Raw genomic sequence first — 20,859 nt, 5'->3', positions numbered from 1 at the left:
CGTTGTTTAAAACTCCATGAACTTAAAAACATGTTTTCAGTCAAAAGCATATTTCAAAGCATATTTCACCTGCTTGTTCCACAAAGCTGTACACAGAAGTGGTCATAAGAGGTCAAACCACATTGTTGAGAATGGCCACAGCCTTACTGAAAGGCTGTACTGCTCTGGTTTCATGTACAGATGCAGCTTCCATCGAAGCAAAGTGTTAAAGTGTTGTGGTGAATGCTTCCTACCATGAATGGCCACATATGTTCCAGGTTGGCTTGCTCTAGATTTCCAGCCCTGGATGCAGATTTGGCCTACAAGGCCTCAAACCAGGTTTTTTAATATATATAAATAATAATAATAAATTTTTATTTATATCCCGCCCTCCCCGGCCAAAGCTGGACTCAGAGTGGCTAACAACAAGTAAAAATAGTAGAGTGTACATAAAATCACACAGTCACTTAATTAAAATACATTCTAAAATGAGTTCAGAATCAAATTAATGGCAACCATTGGGTTAGAGTTCTATGAGGATTAGATAAAGGAGAGAAGGGGATAGACTGTGCCTTGGCCAAAGGCCTGGTGGTACAGCTCTGTCTTGCAGGCCCTACAGAAAGATGTCAAGTCCGGCAGGGCCCTAGTCTCTTGTGACAGAGCATTCCACCAGATATGGGCCATGGCCGAAAAAGCCCTGGCTCTGGTTGATGCCAGCCTAACCTCCCTGTGGCCTGGGATCTCCAAGATGCTTTTATTTGAAGACTGAAAGGTCCTCTGTGGGACATACCAGGAGAGGTGGTCCCATAGGTACGAGGGTCCTTGCCATCAAACTCAGTTCTGGCACCTCTCAGGTGGGCACCATGGCCATTATAAGAGAGCAAGGGAGAGGTTCATGGTGAGTTCTGGCATCTCTTTTTATAGAAAAATAACACTGCCTAAAATTCTGATAGGGATGCGGGTGGCGCTGTGGGTAAAAGCCTCAGCGCCTAAGGCTTGCCGATCGAAAGGACGGCGGTTCGAATCCCTGCGGCGGGGTGCGTTCCCGTTGTTCGGTCCCAGCGCCTGCCAACCTAGCAGTTCGAAAGCACTCCCGGGTGCAAGTAGATAAATAGGGACCGCTTACTAGCGGGAAGGTAAACGGCGTTTCCGTGTGCGGCTCTGGCTCGCCAGATGCAGCTTGTCACGCTGGCCACGTGACCCGGAAGTGTCTGCGGACAGCGCTGGCCCCCGGCCTCTTGAGTGAGATGGGCGCACAACCCTAGAGTCTGTCAAGACTGGCCCGTACGGGCAGGGGTACCTTTACCTTTACCTTTAAAACTCTGATTCTATGATCTTCTGACTATGAAATAAAGGTCTGGTGATAATTCGGAGGTTTTCCACACCAGTGAAGGCTTTTGTTTTAACGAGAAAACTATTTATTTGGGCTTCTGAAACTCCATAAGAAGTACCATGGGTCTATTTTAACCAGTTCATAACTCCCCCTTCCTTCCATCATTTCAAACTGCATGAGTTTCTCTGCATTTTATTAAATACATGCTTGCAGGCAAAAGCATTTTTCAAAGCATCTTGGACCTGCCTGTTCCTCAGGCTGTACACAAAGGGGGTCATTAGAGGACAAACCACATTGTTAAGAATGGCCACAACCTTGTTGAAGTTTTGCCCACCATCTCGTTCAGGTATGATGTACATAGAGATGCAGCTTCCATAGGTGACAGTGACAATGGTGATGTGGGAAGCACAGGTGGAAAAGGCCTTCTGCCTCCCTGCAGCACTTGGGATGTGGAGAACAGTTGAGATTATATTCACATAGGACACAACGGTGATAGCTAAAGTCCCCAGTAGTGTAAACACCGAAAGAATAAACCCGGAGATCTCTAGGAAATGTGTGTCACCACAGAGAAGATGGAGTAATGGTTTGCTGTCACAGAAGAAATGGTCAATGATGTTTGAGCCACAAAAAGGAAATTGAATGAACAGCATACTTTGGGCCAAAATCACAGCAAGCGACCCAATCCAAGAGAACAGCACCAAAAGTGTGCAGAACTTCTCATTCATGATGGTGGTGTACCTTAGGGGGTTGCAGATGGCTACATATCGGTCAAAGGACATCACAGTCAGCAGGAAGAAGTCTGTGGTGCCCAGGAAGAAATAGAAAAATGATTGTGTTATACATCCAGCATACGAGATTGTTTTCCTGCCAGATGCAAGGTTGAACAATGCCTTTGGGATGGCAGCAGTGGTGTATCCAATTTCCAAGATGGCATAATTCCGGAGGAAGAAATACATGGGTGTCCTGAGGCGGAAATCCATGAGAGTGATGGTGATAATGATCATGTTTCCCGTTACAGCCATCAGGTACATGATTAAGAAAAGGACAAAGAGAAATATCTCTAGTTTGCCATTCTCAGTGAATCCCAGCAGTAAAAACTCATTGATCTTTGTTTTGTTCTCCATAAAGTCTTGACTTTCATGACTTATCTGCTGGCAAAAGATGAGTATAGATAAGTATCATCATCCTCATCCTCATTCAGTAGAAACTCATTGATCTTTGTTTGGTTGATTATGAAGTTATGAAGCCAAGCCTGCCTGGATCAGACCAGGGAAGCATGTAGTTCAGCCTCCTGTTTCATACATTGACTCAGAATCGGAGTCATAGAATCATGAAGTTGAAAGGGACCACAAGGGTCATCTAGTCAAAACACATGAAACACAAGGGTCATCTAGTCAAAACACATGAAATGCAAGAAACTTCTTGCCCAGTGTGGGACTTGAACCCCAAGACCCTAAGATTAAGTATAGGTGGTTTCTGTAGCTGGAGGGAAGGTGATATCATGCCCTTTGCCTCAGGCTCCGTAATACCTCATCTCACCATGTGAGATGAGGTATTACATAATTGTGACTGCCTTTGCTCTGAAAGAGAGTCTGACTTCACTGTGACAATGGTTGGATTACCAAAATAACAAGCTGAGCCAATGGGATTGTGGAAGGAAATTGCCACAACAGCTTTGCTAACCATCACAGAGCTCAGGTCAGAAAATTACCATGTACGACATCTGTGGCTTGAAGTCAGAGTTCATAGAAGCTTTTATGCCCAATAATAATATTTATACCCCACCCATCTGGCTGGGTTTTCCCAGCCACTCTGGGTCACTTACAGCATATATAAAAATTGTAAAACATCAGACATTAAAAATTTCCTGATACAGGGCTGCCTTCAGCTGTCTTCCTTTAAAAGAGCATAGCTGGCATTCACCCCTCAAGTCTTTCCCCTTCAGTCGGAGGGTGTTTTTTGGGGGGGAGGGGGAGTATTATAGATGTACTATATGTAATTGAAATAGGTACAAGGAGATCTATTGATTTTGGCTCAAATCTCATTCATATGCCTTAATTCTATTTCTACATCTATTTGATCCTTTAAAAATAATAGTCCTGCCAAACAGATAAACACAGATACAGTGGTACCCCGCTAGACGAATGCCCCGCTAAACAAAAAACACGAAAGACGAAAGGGCTTTCCGATATTTTTTCCGCTTCGCAAGACGAATTTTTCTATGGGGCTGTCTCGCAAAACGAAAAAATTTTCGGGGTCTTCCGTTTTTTTTGCCTTTTCTGAAAGGCGCTAAGCCGCTTATCTGCAAATTGCCGCTTATCCTCTAATCCGCTAATCTGCTAATCCGCTAAAAGCCGCTTATCTGTCAATTACCGCTTTACCGCTAAGCTTTTAATAGCGGTGCTCCGCAAGACGAGAAACCCTGCAAGACGAAGACACCTGCAGAACGGATTAATTTCGTCTTGCGGGGCACCACTGTATATAGATATGCTCTCACACACTGATGAAGCCCTTATTATGCAGTTAAATGTGTGTATTCCTGATATTTATACAGGGCTGGACACATACATGTTCATGAGATCAGTTGTCCCCCAGAAAAGGCAGGGTTTATGAGTGACTTTTTAGGGTAGGTAAAGGCATGTTGGGTGGATGGCAGGCGTAGCATTCCATTCCAAATTGCTAACAATTTCTGCCATAAAAATGTTTTCTTTTGGGGGGGGGCGGGGGTTGTAAAAGAAATAAGTTGAAAGGGGAGAGAGGAAATTTTTAGCCACCACTCTGCTTTCTGGGTGCCGCTGCACTCAGGTCCTACATACAGCTTTCCTGTAGGCATATAACAGGTTGTAGGTTGCCTTGATATTTCCAGTTCGAAGATGGGATCTATATCTTTGTACCAAAGGAAAGGGCCATCAACCTACTACAAACATTGCTGCCACTAATTCACCACCCTATAGCCTCCCTAATTTGCCAGCCACTTTGTAAAAAAAGACCACACGTGTTCAGATTTCCTCCTCTGCAAATAGTTTTGAAGGCTTCATTGACCTTCTCATTCCTTAAACTATAAATAAAAGGGTTCAAAAATGGTGTACCCACTCCAGTAAGTACTGCAACTCCCTTCTGGACATCCCAAGATCATCCCTGGCTGGGCAAGGAGTACATGAATATTGCACTGCCATAAAAGATGGATGTGGCTCTGCTGTGAGAAGCGCAGGTTGGAAACATCTTTTGCTGACCTTTTATGGAGTACATGAGCAATATGGTGGCAATGATGTAAATATCAGGGACACCCGTGACAGACAAGGAGATGACTAACACCAGTCCAGTCAGAATGCCCTCCAGAGCTGGAAGGAGCTGCACCTAATCTCAATGAAGTTTTATCATTGGAGCATAGTTGCAGAAAAAATGGTCCATGAAATTATCGCCACAGAAGGACAACCGAGTCAGCAAAAGTGTGGGAGCAAAGATGTTAAGGAAAGCATCAACATTCTTCACATTACATTGTTGTTAGATGCGTGTTGGTGAAGGCTTTCAAAATTTCCCAATAACACATAAACAGGGGGGTGGGGAATTGTTTTTCAAAAAATTCAATTCTCAAAATCTTGGAATGCTGTTCTCCAGCCAAGTAGTGGGTGCAAATGTACATATAAAAGGTCCATAAAAATGCACACAAAAATATTAGCAGAATTTTTTAATGAAGACTTAAAAAAAAGTAAATACAAGCTTATTTGCCTAAATTTTGTACTAGTTAACTATTTAATCATACAGCATGGCACTGATACCACCCTAGATATCTCTCAAAAAAAGAATAAAATTGACGTGTTTGCCCCGTAATGAAAATAAGAAAACTCTGAATATCTTTATAAAGCAAAGCAGTGTACTACGCTATAATATGCCTTACCTTGGTATGATGCAGCTTTCAGCACCAGATCTATAATATAGAGTTTCTGTGTCACTTAAATCTTATCATGCTGGGTGTCTTCCATCATCGTCTCCATAGAATACTAGTGAGACAAGCTTTATTTAAAGATCCCTTGGGAGGAGGATGTTCATTCTTAAGTGGAACAAAGTTGTTTTAATTTGCACAGATTAGCCTTCTCCAACCCATGCTCTCCACATGTTTGGACCACAGCTCCCAGCAGCCACTGCCAGACTCAGAGGGTCCCAAATTCAATCTCCAGGTTAGGAGCTGATGATTATTCCACTCTTTCCCAGGCCTATCTGAAGTTGGTATCACTTGAACCCAGGACTTTCTGTGTGCAAATCAGATGCTCTACCACTCAGCCACATTCCACTGCACCCCACAGTTGGCAGTTGGCCAAGTGCTGGAAGCCCCCAATTGTTATATATATATATATATATAACATACACACTAGACCTGTCAGCATGTTGAGGAAAGCAAGAAAACAACTAGAAAGAGTGGTTATATATTTTGCCCAAGGACCCTTTTAGAAGATGGCAAAAATGTATCTTTCGATCTCTGTACATCAGTGGTGGTTAACTTTGGTAGGACCACAGGTTAGCTACCCTTGCTCTGTCTATAGACATCACCCCTCTCCTTTGCCTGTTTAAGTGACAGTCTGCAGTGATTAAAATGGGTCCATTTTCCACACACCTTCCTCCCAAAGAAATGCTTTGCAGACATTTTATTTATTTAAATGAGTTGTACACTCCCTTACAGTGGAGTTTACAGTTTTATGGTGAGTGTTTCAGTCTCCTGAAATAGCTGTTTGCCAGTTCTTCATGCTTGCATATGGCATCTTGGTTGGAGGACAAGTGGGATAGCCATTAAAGCAAAAATAAAATAAACCAAATGACATTCACAGGTATTCTGCCAATGCCTTCGGAATTGTGCCATCTTGGAAATTGGACACACCACTGCTGCCATCCCAAAAGTGTTGTTCAACTTTCAAACTGGCAGTTTTATGGTGAGTGTTTCAGTCTCCTGAAATAGCTGTTTGCCAGTTCTTCATGCTTGCAGTGGCCTGACCGCCATCAATGGATGCTAACCATTCCTTGTAGCCCATCTCTCCTCTCCTCTCATTCCTTGAATGCTTTCCAAAAGTACTTTATAAGTATCTAAATGTGCTCTCACCCAGATATGGCCAGCTGGTATCACTGAGAGCAAAAGTAGGGAACTGAGGGTGCAGACAAGCGGTGTTTCATTTTAATTTTACTTTTCTCCAGAATACTGAAAAGGTTGTCATAAAAGTGATTTTGTCAAAGTGGAAAGTGTTTGTTCATTTCTAAAGAGAGCTGCTTTTTTTCAGAAATGAATACAAATGACAACAGTTTTGCAAAGGAGTGCTGATTTAAAAGGTATATCATTTTACATTGATGTTTAAGTTAGGGGACTTAGTTTGTTAAAAAACCACCCATCCCAGTATTCATAGACTATCTAAAAGTACTGCAGGAAACTTTGCTATATAATAACATTTAAACTTTATTATATATTTTCTTAAGCGCCAAGTCTACTCATAATTTCTTAATAATAATAGTAGTAGTATCTATGCTGAAATACCCCTATGAATCAAGGTGTGCTTCTTATTCATTTTCTGGGTGGTAATTAATTCTCTAGGGAATGAATTCAAGGAACAAATTTATTAAACTGTGACAGAATAATTTCTGACCTCCAGCAACCTTAGTTGATTCTAGCAGATCAGAGTCACTTACAGCCACCCAGATTTGACTGGTTGGCATAACTGAGGGCAATTGTGAGGAACTGAGGGTGTGGGCAAGTGTGGGAATTTAAACAAATTTTTTTTTTTTACTATTTTTTGTGCACAGAAAAAGTTGCCATAAGAGTGATTTTGACAGAGCTGGAAGTGGTTGTGAAATGCCATGAGTAGTTTCACCTCAACTCTAATCATGTCATTCTACCTGTCAGAAGGAGGAACTTTTTCAAAAGCATGTTGATTTTAAATATACAGTATGTCCTTTTACACTGATGTTTAATTACACTTTTACACAGGACTTTTAAAAATCTAGTTTTCATAGGCCTTTTCATAGAGCATTGCTAGAAACTTGTCAGATAATTAACTTCAAAACTTTTTTAAACAGCTGATTAGTTCCCAAGCTCCAGTCTACTTATTAACTTCTTAAAAATTAAACCATCTAAGTTGAGATGCCTCCAAGGATCAAAACTTGCCTCTCACTTTAGGGTAATTAATTCTGTAGGGAATGATTGCTAGGAACAAACTTCTTAAACTTTTTTTAAAAATAATAATGATGATGATGTTGACCTCTAGTAACCTTGGTTGATACCAGGAAATCAGAAAACAACTGAATGAATACCAGATCTCCTTCTCATAGACCAGCATGTAGACAGGGGTGAAGTGGTCAGTTCTAAAGTGCAGGACTTTACCTATCACTGTTGTGTCCTATATGAATATAATCTCAACTGTTCTCCACATCCCAAGTGCTGCAGGGAGGCAGAAGGCCTTTTCCACCTGTGCTTCCCACATCACTGTTGCCACTGTCGCCTATGGAAGCTGCATCTCTATGCACATCATACCAGATCAGGGTGATAGGCATAATTTCAACAAAGTAGTGTCACTTCTTAACTATGTGTTGTGTCCTCTTATGACGCCCCTTGTGTACAGCCTGAGGAACAGGCAAGTTAAAGATGCTTTGAAAGGTGCTTTTTGACTGCAGACATTTATTTAATAAAGGACAAATAAACTGGTGTAGTTCAAAAGAAAGAGAGGAGGGATAAGTGTGAACCAACTCAAATAGGCCCGTGATACTTCTTGTGGCATGTCAAAAGCTGTAACAAAAAGTTTTTAAAAAGGAAAAAGGGGAAAAAGAAAACCTTCCTTGGTTTGCAAAACCTCTCTTTATACCTTTTAGGCCAAATAATCTAAATCCTTGTTCAATTAAGGAAGTCCAGAGCAAGAACCAACTCATGATGGGTGGCTTTCACAACACCTGTTTCCTTACCAAATTTGCAAATGAGAAGAGCTATGTTCAAAACCATCAGCTTTGGGGTTGGTGGCAGGGAACAAGCATATCATTTGGCATTGGCAGGTGTTACTTTCCTCAATCTCAAATTATGGAATTGCATGAAAAACCATCTCAACTATAGGATGTTGGCAAAGCCTAATTCAAAGTAGAACTTGTGCTATATAAGATAATATATAATACATCTTCCAGAACAGTATGCAGTATATGGATATGTTTGTCTGTTTAATGAAATTAAACTAAATAATACATTTATCTAACAGAATTAAAGAACAATAATAGTAATGATCAATGGTTTTTTTGTTCCTAAAAATGGTTAAGGGGTACTCTTGTTTTGACTCAAGAAAATCACCATTTTATAGTTCAAATTGGGAAAAATAAATACAGCAAATGGACAAAAGCACAGTGGTACCTCAGGTTAAGTACTTAATTTGTTCTGGAGATCTGTTCTTAACCTGAAACTGTTCTTAACCTGAAGCACCACTTTAGCTTATGGGGTCTCCTGCTGCCGCTGCGCCACTGCTGCACAATTTCTGTTCTCATCCTGAAGCAAAGTCCTTAACCTGAGGTAATATTTCTGGGTTAGCGGAGTCTGTAACCTGAAGCGTATGTAACCTGAAGCATATGTAACCCGAGGTACCACTGTACAAACATTCACAAAATGATTAGGGTTATGCGTAACCTTGTGTTCCCCCAGAAAAAAGAACTGGTAATGATGATGTTTCAAGATGGAGTGTAACACTAATTTTTCTAGGCAGAGCTTCTGCAAAGGTGAATACTTCTGAAGAATAATACAATGCCCATTTCCTTTCACAGTCTCTTTTCAGATGATCTCTTTTCACAGTTCCTTTTCAGATGGTCCCTGGTCCCTTAGCAATGGTTTTGAGTTGCCCAAACAAATTTCTCAAGGCCTCCTGAACCTGTTTGTTCCTCAAGCTGTAGATGAAAGGGTTGAGCAAAGGGGACACAACAGTATTGAGGACGGCCACCATTTTGCCAAACTCCACTTTGCTGCTCTGTGTTGGTTTGATATAAAGGAAGATGCAGCTCCCGTAGGTGATGGACACCACAATGAAGTGAGAGGCACAAGTGGAAAAGGCCTTCTGTCTCCCTGTGGCAGTGGGGAAATGTAAGATGGTTTGGATTATCTTGACATATGACATTACTGTAATTGTCAAGCTTCCCAGCACAGAAAGCACAGCAGTGATGAACCCAAAGAATTCCAAAAGTGATGTGTCCCCACAAATGAGTTTGATCAACGGTGTATTGTCACAGAAGAAGTGGTCAAGGACGTTGGACTTGCATATTGGAAACTGTAGGAAAAGCACTGATGGACCAATGATCAGGAGAAAACTGCCAACCCAACAAAACACAACCAGCGTGATGCATAAGTAACGGTTCATGATGGCTGGATATCGCAAGGGATTGCAGATGGCTACATATCGATCGTAGGACATGACAGCTAAGAGGAAGAACTCGGTAGTTCCCAGTTGGAAATATAAGAAGGACTGTATCATGCAACCAATGTAAGTGATGTTTTTATTGCCGGTTGAAAGATGGACCAAGGTTTGGGGAATTATTGCTGTGGTGAAGCCAATTTCCAAGAAAGAGAAATTCTGGAGGAAGAAATACATAGGGGTGTGTAGCCGGTGATCTATTTGAGCAACAGTGATAATCACAGCATTGCCTAGGATGGCGAGAAGGTAGGAAAAGAGAAGGGTGGCGAATAACAGGAGCTGCAGTTTACGGATGTCGGTGAAGCCCAGAAGGATAAACTCACTGACTGTTGTTTGGTTGTACTTCATGCCTTCTTTAGAACTGGAGATGGGGTGGGAGAAGAAAGTGATGGACAGAAATAAAGAACATTGAAATAAATAAATAATGTTGTGAACCACCCTGTGGTCTTTGGATGAATGGCGTGATAAATATAAGCCAACACATAAATGAATAAATGTTCATAATCATTTGAGTCACTACAGAGCTGTCAACAATTGCATGTGCAACCCCCAAGTTAAAATATGCCAATCGAAATTACTTAATGGTGTTGATGTTGAGGATTGAGTTCAATCAAGATAACCATTAGCTCTACTGCTGGGCTATGGCCCCTACAAAACATAAGGAAAACAAACAAAGTAGGAAAATTGATGCCGACCTTTACTATATTTAGACAGACAGACGGACAGATAAACAGACACACACACACACACACACACACATAGGGCTAGAAGAGTAAAGCATAAGAAAGGCAGAGGTGGATGGAAGAGGAGAAAGGGAGGAATCTAAGCCTGTGTGTGCTTTTTATCTTGGTGGATAGGTATAAAATTCTAAGCTACTGAAAATCTTTTCTCCGCATCCTCGCAGTAACTCTAAAGTGTGTCACCTTTGGAAAAGAACCAGCATGGTGCAGTGTTTAGTGTGTTGGACTAGAGCCTGGGAAACTTGAGTTCAAATCCTGACACAGTCATGAACCTTGGCCTAATCAACTTCTCAGGTTTGTTGTGATAAAGAAGGGGAACGAGAGAACCATGTGCACCATTTTAAGCTCTTTGCAGGAACTATGAAGTTAGACTGTCAGGTTCCAAATGGCATTCCCGCTATCATGGAAAACTGCAGAAACATTACAATGTGCATTGTATATCCAGATAATCGTGGGTAGAAAGATAGGGGGTCCATTTTAAATTAAGATGGCTGGTGGACCTAAGGTCTTCCAGAAATTGTTGGACTTCAGCTCCCACCAGCCCCAGCCAGCATGGCCAATGGTCAAGCAGTGTGGGAGTTGAAGTCCAAAAGGATCTGCAGAGCCACAGCCTCCCCATTCCTGACAAAGGATATGAGCCACCTCTCCTTCCTAAAGCTTACCTTGCAAATTATTTCATGCCTTCCATATTGTGGCTGCGCCAACTGCAGTGTAAAGGACCGTGGACAACATTTGTGAATGATTAGCCCCCTAATATCTCCTTTCTTGTTTATATTTGAAAGCTGTATAGAAATATTGACGAACGGAGATCTAGTTTTGTCAGATTTGTGGCTCATTATAGGTTCCCACAACATTATAGGATCCCAAAAGATCTATGTATTCTGAGTAACAGATGACTAATTTAATCCTCTCTTGTTTTGATTCTACAGACTCCGTACTTGAAATGGGGGAGTGAAATAAAGAGGCCATGTTGCATCTAGGGCAGGGCATGGTGAGCTTAAACCCAGGAGGGCAAGGTTCATATCCCCAGAGAACTCAGAAACTTTCCTTGGGCCAGGTACTCTCTCTCAGCTTAACATCCTTCACTGTTGTGAAGATAAAATGGGGTCAGGAACCATTCATGGAATGGTGAGATAAGAATGTAAGAATTAAATAGCAATGCTATAAAATTCATAACTGAGTTTGGACAAGATGGATTGTTTCAAGAAGTGGCAGAGAGATATTTCTAGATTTGTCTGGCAGGGCAAGAAACCTAGAATAAAGTTTAAAATTTTAACTGATGTAAAAGAAAGAGGTGGATTTGCCCTGCCAGACCTCAAACTGTACTATGAATCAGCAGCATTTTGCTGGTTAAAAGACTGGCTGCTTCTTGAGAACACAGACATTCTGGATTTAGAAGGTTTTAATAATGTATTTGGGTGGCATGCATATTTGTGGTACGACAAGGTTAAAGCACATAAGGCATTTAAAAACCATATTGTCAGGAAAGCTCTGTTTAATGTCTGGACAAGATATAAAGATTTGCTGGAAAGCAAAACCCCGAGGTGGTTGTCACCTATGGAAGCTAAGTCTCAGAAAAAGCTCAATATGGAGGCCAAATGGCCAAAATATTGGGAAATTTTGGAGCAAGAAGGTGACAGACTGAAACTGCAGAGTTTTGAGAAATTAAAAGACAAAGTGCGAGATTGGCTTCATTATTATCAAATAAGAGAGGCCTACAATTTGGACAAAAAAATTGGCTTCCAGGTGGAGAAATCAAAATTGGAAACAGAACTGTTAGAACCAAAAACTAAGATTTTGTCAAAGATGTATAACTTGCTGTTAAAATGGAATACACAGGATGAAACGGTTAAATCAGCAATGATTAAATGGGCGCAGGACATAGGTCATAACATTATGTTTGCTGACTGGGAGCAGTTGTGGACCACCGGTATGAAGTTTACGGCATGCATTGCCTTAAAGGAGAATATTATGAAAATGATTTACAGGTGGTACATGACCCCAGTCAAGCTTGCAAAAATTTATCACCTGCCTGACAACAAGTGCTGGAAATGTAAAGAAGCTGAGGGAACATTCTTTCACCTTTGGTGGACGTGCCCAAGGGTTAAGGCCTACTGGGAAACGATATATAATGAACTGAGGAAGGTATTTAAATTTACCTTTCCTAAGAAACCAGAGGCCTTCCTTTTGGGCATAGTTGGCCAACGGGTGCCAAAGAAAGATAGAACATTTTTTATGTATGCAACAACAGCAGCAAGAATACTTCTTGCCAAGTATTGGAAGACACAAGATCTACCCACCGTGGAAGAATGGCAGATGCAAGTGATTGACTACATGGAGATGGCTTAAATGACTGGCAGAATCCGTGACCAGGGAGAAGAACTGATGGAACAGGACTGGAAAAAGTTTAAGGACTATTTACAAAAACACTGCAAAATGTTTGAGTGTTAACATGATGTGGGAAGTGAAGGTAACAGGGCTTGTGGGATTTGGTTAAATGTGAATGAAAAGAAGAATGTTAAAAAGGAGAAGGGGGTTTTGAACAGAATAAAATTATGTCATAGTATAGAAGATGAGGAATGGGCTAAAATAATGAAAATTTGGGACATAATAATTAGAAGAATATAATTTAAGCACGGTTTGAATAAGGGTTTGAACTTGCTGAATTTGATTGGAATAAAGAGGAACACAAAAAAGGGAGATGTGAGGAGCTCAGGACAGAGGGGTATGGAATTTTGTAATTTTAAAAAAGTGGATTTTTCTTTTTTCTCTTTTTCTTTTTTTGTTATATATTTTTGTTTTTTTTTCCTGTGAGCTCTATTTAATGGAATGATCTATGTGAAATGATGAACTTTTTGATTTGTAAAACTTTAATAAACATTTATTTAAAAAAATATATAAAATTCATAACTGAGGTCTAAGTGATATACTTTTAATAATAAAAAAAATCAGGGTCAACATTGTTAATATTTTAAAAATATTAAAATGCTTGCATCATAATGTGATGATGATGATTCAGCTCACAACTATGGAGGGAATGGAAGGTGTTTAACCATTTCCTTCCCAGCTATTTACCCAAATCTCTCTCCAGCCCCTTTCTTTGACTCAAATGGGAGCTTTCTTCTAAATGCCAATAGAGACTGGCGGGTGTGGGAGAGTATTTTCATAGAATCATAGAATCATGGAATGGACCCTGAGTCATTGTGACCAAAGCCAGAAGGGAAAGGTTAGCACCCCACACCCCTGTATCCTATAGTCCCCAACCTGATGTCTCCCTGACCTGTGGCTACTATTTTTTTTTTAAATGATTCCTGTAAACCTAGAGAGATACATTTAACTTCACATTTTGGATGACCTCTGTTGGTTTCTGAAATATACTCGGAGTCCTGTAGTGATTTCATGCTCTTTATTGCAGCTTGTAAAACAGTGATTGAATTGCCCCCCAAACCTAAGGATTTTATATACATTATTTACACAACGAGTCCCGTCTGATTGGCTGATTCTGCTTCCCTTCTGGAGCCTGATTGGTCTTTTCCTGCAGACCAATCAGTTGTTGCATTCTACGATCCTATCAGCCTAATACAGTGGTGCCTCGCAAGACGAAATTAATTCGTTCTGCGAGTTTTTTCGTCTAGCGAATTTTTCGTCTTGCGAAGCATGAAATCCCATAGGAATGCATTGAAAATCAATTAATGCGTTCCTATGGTCAAAAAAAGTCCAAACAAAGCCAAATTTGGTACAACAAGAGTTTATTAACTGCTCTTTAAAGTCACACATACTGTAAAGAGCAGTTAAAAAATTGAAGGGAAAATAAATTAAGTTTATAAACATGTCAGAAAAACATTTAAAAATCAACAAAGTTGACAGTACATTTTCTAAGACTCTGGGGAACCACTCGAAGAAGGCTCCTCTTCCACTCTTTGCTTCTTGCTCAAGAACCTGTCCATAGTCTGCTGCTTCATCCGCCTTTTCAGCACCTCCCTGAAAGGCGACATGACCCTCGTATCATAAGTGTTCCCAAGGTCATGTGCCACGTGCTTGTCAGGGTGGTGCTGCTCTGCAAAAGCCTGCACCTCCTTCCACTTCTGGCAAATGTCCCTCAGTTTTTCGGAGGACAGCCGTTCCTCAGTTGCTTCCTTCTCTTCCAGCGAGGCCTGCTCCTGCGCAGCCTCTGCCTGCAGTTCAACCAGCTCCTGGGTGGTCAGCTCATGGTCGTGCTCCTCCACCAGCTCGCAGACGTCCTCCTCTGTGACCTCCAGGCCCATGGTCCTCCCCAAGGCAACAATGTCCTGCACCACTGTTGACTCTGGTGCATCAGAGTCACTTGGTGCCACACAGTCTGGCCACAGGCTGCGCCAAGCGCAATTCAAATTTCTCTGGCTGATCCCATTCCAGGCCGTGGTGATCATCTTCAAGCAGGTGACGATGTCGAAGTGGTCCTTCCAGAATTCCCGCAGGGTGATGGTGGTGCAGTCAGTCACCTCGAAGCATCGCCTGAAAAGCTCCTTGGTGTAGAGTTTTTTGAAATTGGCGATGACCTGCTGATCCATCGGCTGGAGCAGTGGCGTGGTGTTAGGCGGCAGGAACATGATTCTGATGAAGCTGAACTCCTCCAACAAGTCCACCTCAAGGCCTTTAGGATGAGCAGGAGCATTGTCCATCAGAAGCAAAGCCTTCAGCAGCAGGTCGTTGTCCAGCAGGTACTGTTTGACAGCAGGGCCAAAAGCAAGATTGACCCAGTCCACAAACAGCACACGTGTGACCCAAGCCTTGCTGTTGGATCGCCACATGACACTCAGCTGCTCCTTGTCGATCTTGTGTCTCTTGAAGGCCGGTGGGTTCTCCGAGTGGTACACCAGCAGGGGCTTGATCTTCAGGTCGCCGCTTGCGTTGGCACAGAAGAGCAGGGTCAGACGGTCCTCCATGGGCTTGTGGCCAGGCAACTTGGCCTCCTCCTGTGTGATGAAAGTCCTTTTGGGCATCCTCTTCCAAAACAGCCCGGTCTCGTCGCAGTTGAAGACCTGCTGTGGAACGTAGCCCTCCGTCTTCACAACCTCCAGGAACTCCGCTGCAAAGTCTTCAGCCGCAGGAACATCAGAACTGGCAGCCTCTCCATGCCTGACCACGCTGTGGATTCCAGATCTTGTCTTGAACCGGTCAAACCAACCTCTGCTTGCCTTGAAGACTTCTGGCTCGCCTGAGGTTCCTGGCTGTTCCCGGACGAGGTCTGCGTGCAAGGCCTTGGCCTTCTCGCAAATGACGGCCTCAGTCACTGTGTCCCCTGCACGCTGCTTCTCTTCTAACCAGATGAGCAGCAACTTCTCGACCTCCTCCAGAACAGCTGGGCGGTTCTTCACGATCCTGGTGACTCCCTTGGCTGCATCAGTCGCCATGATCTTCTCCCTCATCTTCAGGATGGTCCCGATGGTTGATGGATTCCTGCCGTACTCCCTGGCGAGGTCCGTCACACGCATTCCGCCGTCGTGCTTCCGGATGATCTCCTTCTTCATTTCCAGCGTCACCTTCTCCTTCTTCCTCTCGCCGGCCTCTGCAGCAGCAGTCTTCTTGGGTCCCATGGCAGCACAGCTCCTTCGTAAACTCAGAAAAAGAAAAAGAAATCAGTGATGTGCTTCAAATCCAAAAAATTCAAAAGCACCCAGCCACACACCACACAGAAATTAAAACCCAGAACCAAGTCCTTGAATCCCAAACACCCCAACCCAAAATTCAAAAACCCTCAAAAAGTTTTAAAAGTTTAACTTACCAAATGGATGCAAAAGCAGTTCTGGAAAAGCTTCAACAATCAATAAACCGAAGTCTTCAGAAACCTCAAATGGCTGCAAAAGAAGTTTTGGAAAAGCTTCAAAAATCATCAAAGTCTTCAAAAACCTCAACTGTTCCCCCAGCCACCCACCCACCCACCACGCAGAAATTGCAAACCCCTCCCCAACTGCTCCCCCAGCCCCTCCCCAACTGCTGCAAACCCCTCCTCAACTGTTCCCCCAGCCAACCAGCACACAGAAATTCAAACCCAGAAAAGTTTTTCAAAAAACAACAACATGGCCCAATGGTCACAGAGAAACAGAAAAATTCAAAAAACAAAAAACAAAACCCCACAAGCTCCCAGATTCCTGCAGAAACCTCCCCAACTGTTCCCCCAGCCACTCAGCTCACAGAAATTCAAAATCAGAAAAATTTTCAAAAAAACAACAACATGGCCCAATGGTCACAGAGAAACAGAAAAATGCAGGAAAAAAACCCCACAAGCTCCCAGATTCCTGCAGAAACCTCCCCAACTGTTCCCCCAGCAACCCAGCACACAGAAATTCAAACTCAGAAAAATTTCAAAAAAAAAAACCAACATGGCCCAATGGTCACAAAAAAATCATAAAAATTCAAAAAAACCCCCACAAGCTCCCAGATTCCTGCAGAAACCTCCCCAACTGTTCCCCCAGCCACCCAGCACACAGAAATTCAAACTCAGATTCAGATGTTTTTTTAAAAAAAACCACATGGCCCAATGGTCACAAAAAAATCATAAAAAACCCACAAGCTCCCAGATTCTCGCAATCCCCCCAACACCAAGTCCTTGAATCCCAAACACCCCAACCCAAAATCCAAAAACCCCAAAAAAAGTTTTAAAAGTTTAACTTACCAAATGGATGCAAAAGAAGTTCTGGAAAAGTTTTGGAAAAGCTTCAAAAATGAGCAAAGTCTGAGAAAAGGCTACCAAACCGCGTGCTAACAGTTGCTCCTCGAAGTCAAGTCGCAACTGCAGCTGTTCAAGCAAAGCACCCTTGGTTTTAAAGGTTTTAAGACAAAGGAAACAAAGTCGCAAGACGTTTTCGTCTTGCGAAGCACGCCCATAGGGAAATTCGTCTTGCGAAGCATCTCGAAAACGGAAAACTCTTTCGTCTAGCGAGTTTTCCGTCTTGCGAGGCGTTCGTCTTGCGGGGCACCACTGTAGGCTGGTTAACTTCCACCTGGAGCCTGATTGGTCTTTTCCTGTAAGCCAATCAGTTGTTGCATTCTAGGATCCTATCTGCCTATTGTTCTAGGATCCAAGCTTAGTACATAACAGTTTCTAAATAGCCCTTGAGAGACACCTAATGTCTGTAGCTAAGGTCTGAAAGTGAGTGTTGTGGGGGTGGACATAAATGAAAGCAGAGGAGGATGCTTTTGTGGCAGTTGAAGTGTGGAGATGTCAATGAGTTGACCATGCCCTTTTTGCAAGACAGGTCATTCCATTACCCCTCCCATCGCATTTCCACCAGTATCACCCTCAACAGTGAGTTAGCAGCATTTCATGGCTACAGAGCATGCTCACTGTACTTTTGGCTCTCTGGGCAATGAAAGTGAGATGAGAAGGACTTTACTTGAGACTTGGGTTCCCCTGACATTAGGTATGCAGCTGGGAGCTTTTAGGACTCGGTAATAACCATTCCCAGGTAACTTCATATAAACTCTGTCTCAATGACAGCACATTCTGTAGAAAGAATGAAGACACGACACTAAGTCATGGTAAGATTAGGGGGCCAATGAACCAACACTTTATTTCTTTATTATCTTGATTTGGCCGCTAGCTACATAAGAAAATTCAGAGGATGTATTAAATTTTGTCTGTGACTTTCTAATTCTTTGGAGTCTTACGGTGCTGGAGTAGGAGAAGATACAGTTTTTTGCGAATTTCCCCTTCTATTGGCACCACTTTCCATACTGCTCTGACCCCACCCCAGCAACACCTTTTGAGTAAGATTTTAGGGTGCATATGGGTCTGCAATGTGGGAAGGGAATATGCCCCCTTCTCCAATCTACTGACTCAATGCCCTCCTGAAAAGAAGAGGGCTCAGTGGGAGCCACTGGATAAAACCAAATAATGTTGGCTGTTTATTTTAGATTATTCACTATACACATACATTGGGTTTTAAGAATAATGGGGATTCTTTAAAGAGGTATGTGAATTAAGTTAAAAGAAGAACAATTGGTTCATCTTTCTCCTCACATCAGACAGCTCTAAACTGAATCATTCAAACATGCCTACTATACTGTTACACTCATTTGTTTCATGCATGGGGTGGTGATTTTTTCCAGTACAGATACAGTATTTTTCCATGTATAATACACCCCCATGTATAAGATGCCCCCTATTTTGGGGGACTCCAAATTGAGAAAACACCCCACAGCACTACCCACGTATAAGACGAGCCCCAATTTTAAACCTTTTTTTTTTTGTAAAAAAAAAACCCTAGTCTTATAAAGCCCTTTCCGAGCCTGCAGAGGAGAGGGTGTTGCGGGCAGGGCCCTCCCACATTTGCGGGGGCTTCCCTTGCCCCCGCGAGAGCTGGGGAATCCCTGGGCGTGCCTGCAACCCAGCCCGCCAATCGGCGGGTGAGGGGAGGCGCAGCCTGGGCTACTTAAGGCCAGGCACGCCCAGGGACCGCCCTCTTTTCCCCAGAAAAATACAGTAATGGACTTTTCTATAACCCACTTGTTAGGCATTGATCTGAGAAAAAGCAAACCTAGGACAATCTTATGAAACCTCTCATTGTTAGGAAGAGAGGAATAATAAGAATAAGAATAAGAATAAGAATAAGAATAAGAATAAGAATAAGAATAAGAATAATGTTCTGAATTTATGAAAAGGGAAGTATCGCAAAATTAAGAAGTAACAGGAATACAAGAGAAGACTTTTTAGGGTGGAGATAATGGTTATTTGTATATTTGAAATCTCAGAAGAGGGGGAAGTGGCAACCTTGAATCACACAAACTCCAGCGTGTGTAATTTGCATGTGTCTTCACTTGCCGATTTTGCAACTGAAACTGTGGTTGAGGAATCAGAGCAGCGTAGACCAGGTGTCTGAGTTCATCTTAATTGGCTTCCATCTTCCTAGGCCATTGGAGGTATTTTTTTCTGTGGTGTTGCTTCTTGTTTTCCTGTTAACGCTAGCTGGGAATTTCACCATCATCACACTGGTATGTCTGGACCAGCGCCTCCAAACCCCCATGTACTTTTTCCTTTGCAACCTCTCCCTCCTGGAGGTCCTCTTTGTCTTGTCAATCACCCCCAAGATGCTGGTGAACCTCCTTTCCATGAACAAAGCCATCTCTTTCTTGGGCTGTGTGTCTCAGTGCTATTTCTACTTCTTTCTTGGAACCACGGAAACCATCCTTATTGCTGTGATGGCCTTTGATCGCTATGCTGCCATCTGCAAACCTCTTCGCTATACCATCATCATGAATGGTTGGGTCTGCATCAATTTGGTCTTGGGTTGCTGGATTGGTGGTTTCCTCTCTACACTTGGCCCCATCATTTTGCTCTTCAACCTATCCTTCTGTGGCTCTAACACTATAGACCATTTCTTCTGTGACTATGCCCCAATGATAAAGCTTTCTTGCAATGATGTACATTTCCAATTGGCTCTGGAGAATGTCTTGTCCTCAGTGGTGCTCCTGAGCTCTTTGTTTGTCACTGTCGTCTCTTACATCTATGTCATTGTCACCATCTTGCGCATGCACTCTGCCAAAGGTCGACAAAAGACATTTTCCACCTGTGCTGCTCATATCACTGTTGCCTCCATCTTTTTTGGCAGTGCAATTTTCATGTACTCTTTACCTAGCCAAGGATTTTCTCGGCAGATACAGAAGGTAGTTGCAGTTTTTACTGCCATTGTAACACCGTTACTAAACCCTTTTATTTATAGTCTAAGGAATGAGAAGGTCAAGGAGGCCTTCAAAGACTGTCTGAGGAAGTGGGCATTCTCACAATGAGTGGAAATCATTTGAGGCATTTCTCCTATCTTTTCAGAGGGAAGTCAAAATGGCATCACCATTTATCAATCCCTAAATAAAATGGGTCAGGACGCGGGTGGCGCTGTGGGTAAAAGCCTCAGCGCCTAGGGCTTGCTGATCGAAAGGTCGGCGGTTCGAATCCCCATGGCGGGGTGCGCTCCCGCTGCTCGGTCCCAGCGCCTGCCAACCTAGCAGTTCGAAAGCACCCCCGGGTGCAAGTAGGTAAATAGGGACCGCTTACTGGCGGGAAGGTAAACGGCGTTTCCGTGTACTGCGCTGGCTCGCCAGATGCAGCTTTGTCACGCTGGCCACGTGACCCGGAAGTGTCTCCGGACAGCGCTGGCCCCCGGCCTCTTGAGTGAGATGGGCGCACAACCCCAGAGTCTATCAAGACTGGCCCATACGGGCAGGGGTACCTTTACCTTTACCTTTACTAAATAAAATGGAGAAAGAAGGAGGCCCTTCCAGACCTTTTACAGTACAGAATTAGTTGCTTTTAGGCACTGTTTGTAGCAAATGTTCGTCCTGAAACACTGGAAATGATTACCATATTTTTCTGTGTATAAGACTAGGTTGGTTGTTGTTTTTTACCAAAAAATTAGGT

General features: G+C 42.8%; 4 protein-coding genes across 4 annotated transcripts; 1 reads left to right on the top strand and 3 right to left on the bottom strand.

Annotated features, from left to right (window-relative positions):
- Window positions 1–1,473: 1,473 nt before the first annotated feature.
- Window positions 1,474–2,436, bottom strand: LOC128399108 (olfactory receptor 49-like). Its single transcript, XM_053360370.1, has one exon. It carries the CDS (start codon window positions 2,434–2,436, stop codon window positions 1,474–1,476), a length of 963 nt encoding a protein of 320 aa, XP_053216345.1.
- A 6,684-nt stretch (window positions 2,437–9,120) lies between these two features.
- LOC128399106 (olfactory receptor 49-like) lies at window positions 9,121–10,074 on the bottom strand. The gene has a single exon (XM_053360369.1). It carries the CDS (start codon window positions 10,072–10,074, stop codon window positions 9,121–9,123), a length of 954 nt encoding a protein of 317 aa, XP_053216344.1.
- A 291-nt stretch (window positions 10,075–10,365) lies between these two features.
- LOC128399105 (tigger transposable element-derived protein 1-like) lies at window positions 10,366–17,347 on the bottom strand. The gene is made up of 3 exons (XM_053360368.1): window positions 17,092–17,347; window positions 14,642–16,202; window positions 10,366–10,374 (listed from the first exon to the last, which is right to left on the bottom strand). The coding sequence occupies exons 2-3, from the start codon at window positions 16,040–16,042 to the stop codon at window positions 10,366–10,368; spliced, it is 1,410 nt and encodes a 469-aa protein (XP_053216343.1). The 5' UTR covers window positions 16,043–16,202; window positions 17,092–17,347.
- Window positions 17,348–19,253: 1,906 nt separating this feature from the next.
- Window positions 19,254–20,234, top strand: LOC128399104 (olfactory receptor 6M1-like). Its single transcript, XM_053360367.1, has one exon. It carries the CDS (start codon window positions 19,254–19,256, stop codon window positions 20,232–20,234), a length of 981 nt encoding a protein of 326 aa, XP_053216342.1.
- Window positions 20,235–20,859: the final 625 nt, after the last annotated feature.

This window comes from Podarcis raffonei, chromosome 13, assembly GCF_027172205.1.
Source record: "Podarcis raffonei isolate rPodRaf1 chromosome 13, rPodRaf1.pri, whole genome shotgun sequence".
Classification (NCBI taxonomy): Eukaryota; Metazoa; Chordata; class Lepidosauria; order Squamata; family Lacertidae; genus Podarcis; species Podarcis raffonei.
Note: the sequence above shows the minus strand (reverse complement) of the source record. Positions and strands in the feature narration are given on the sequence as shown.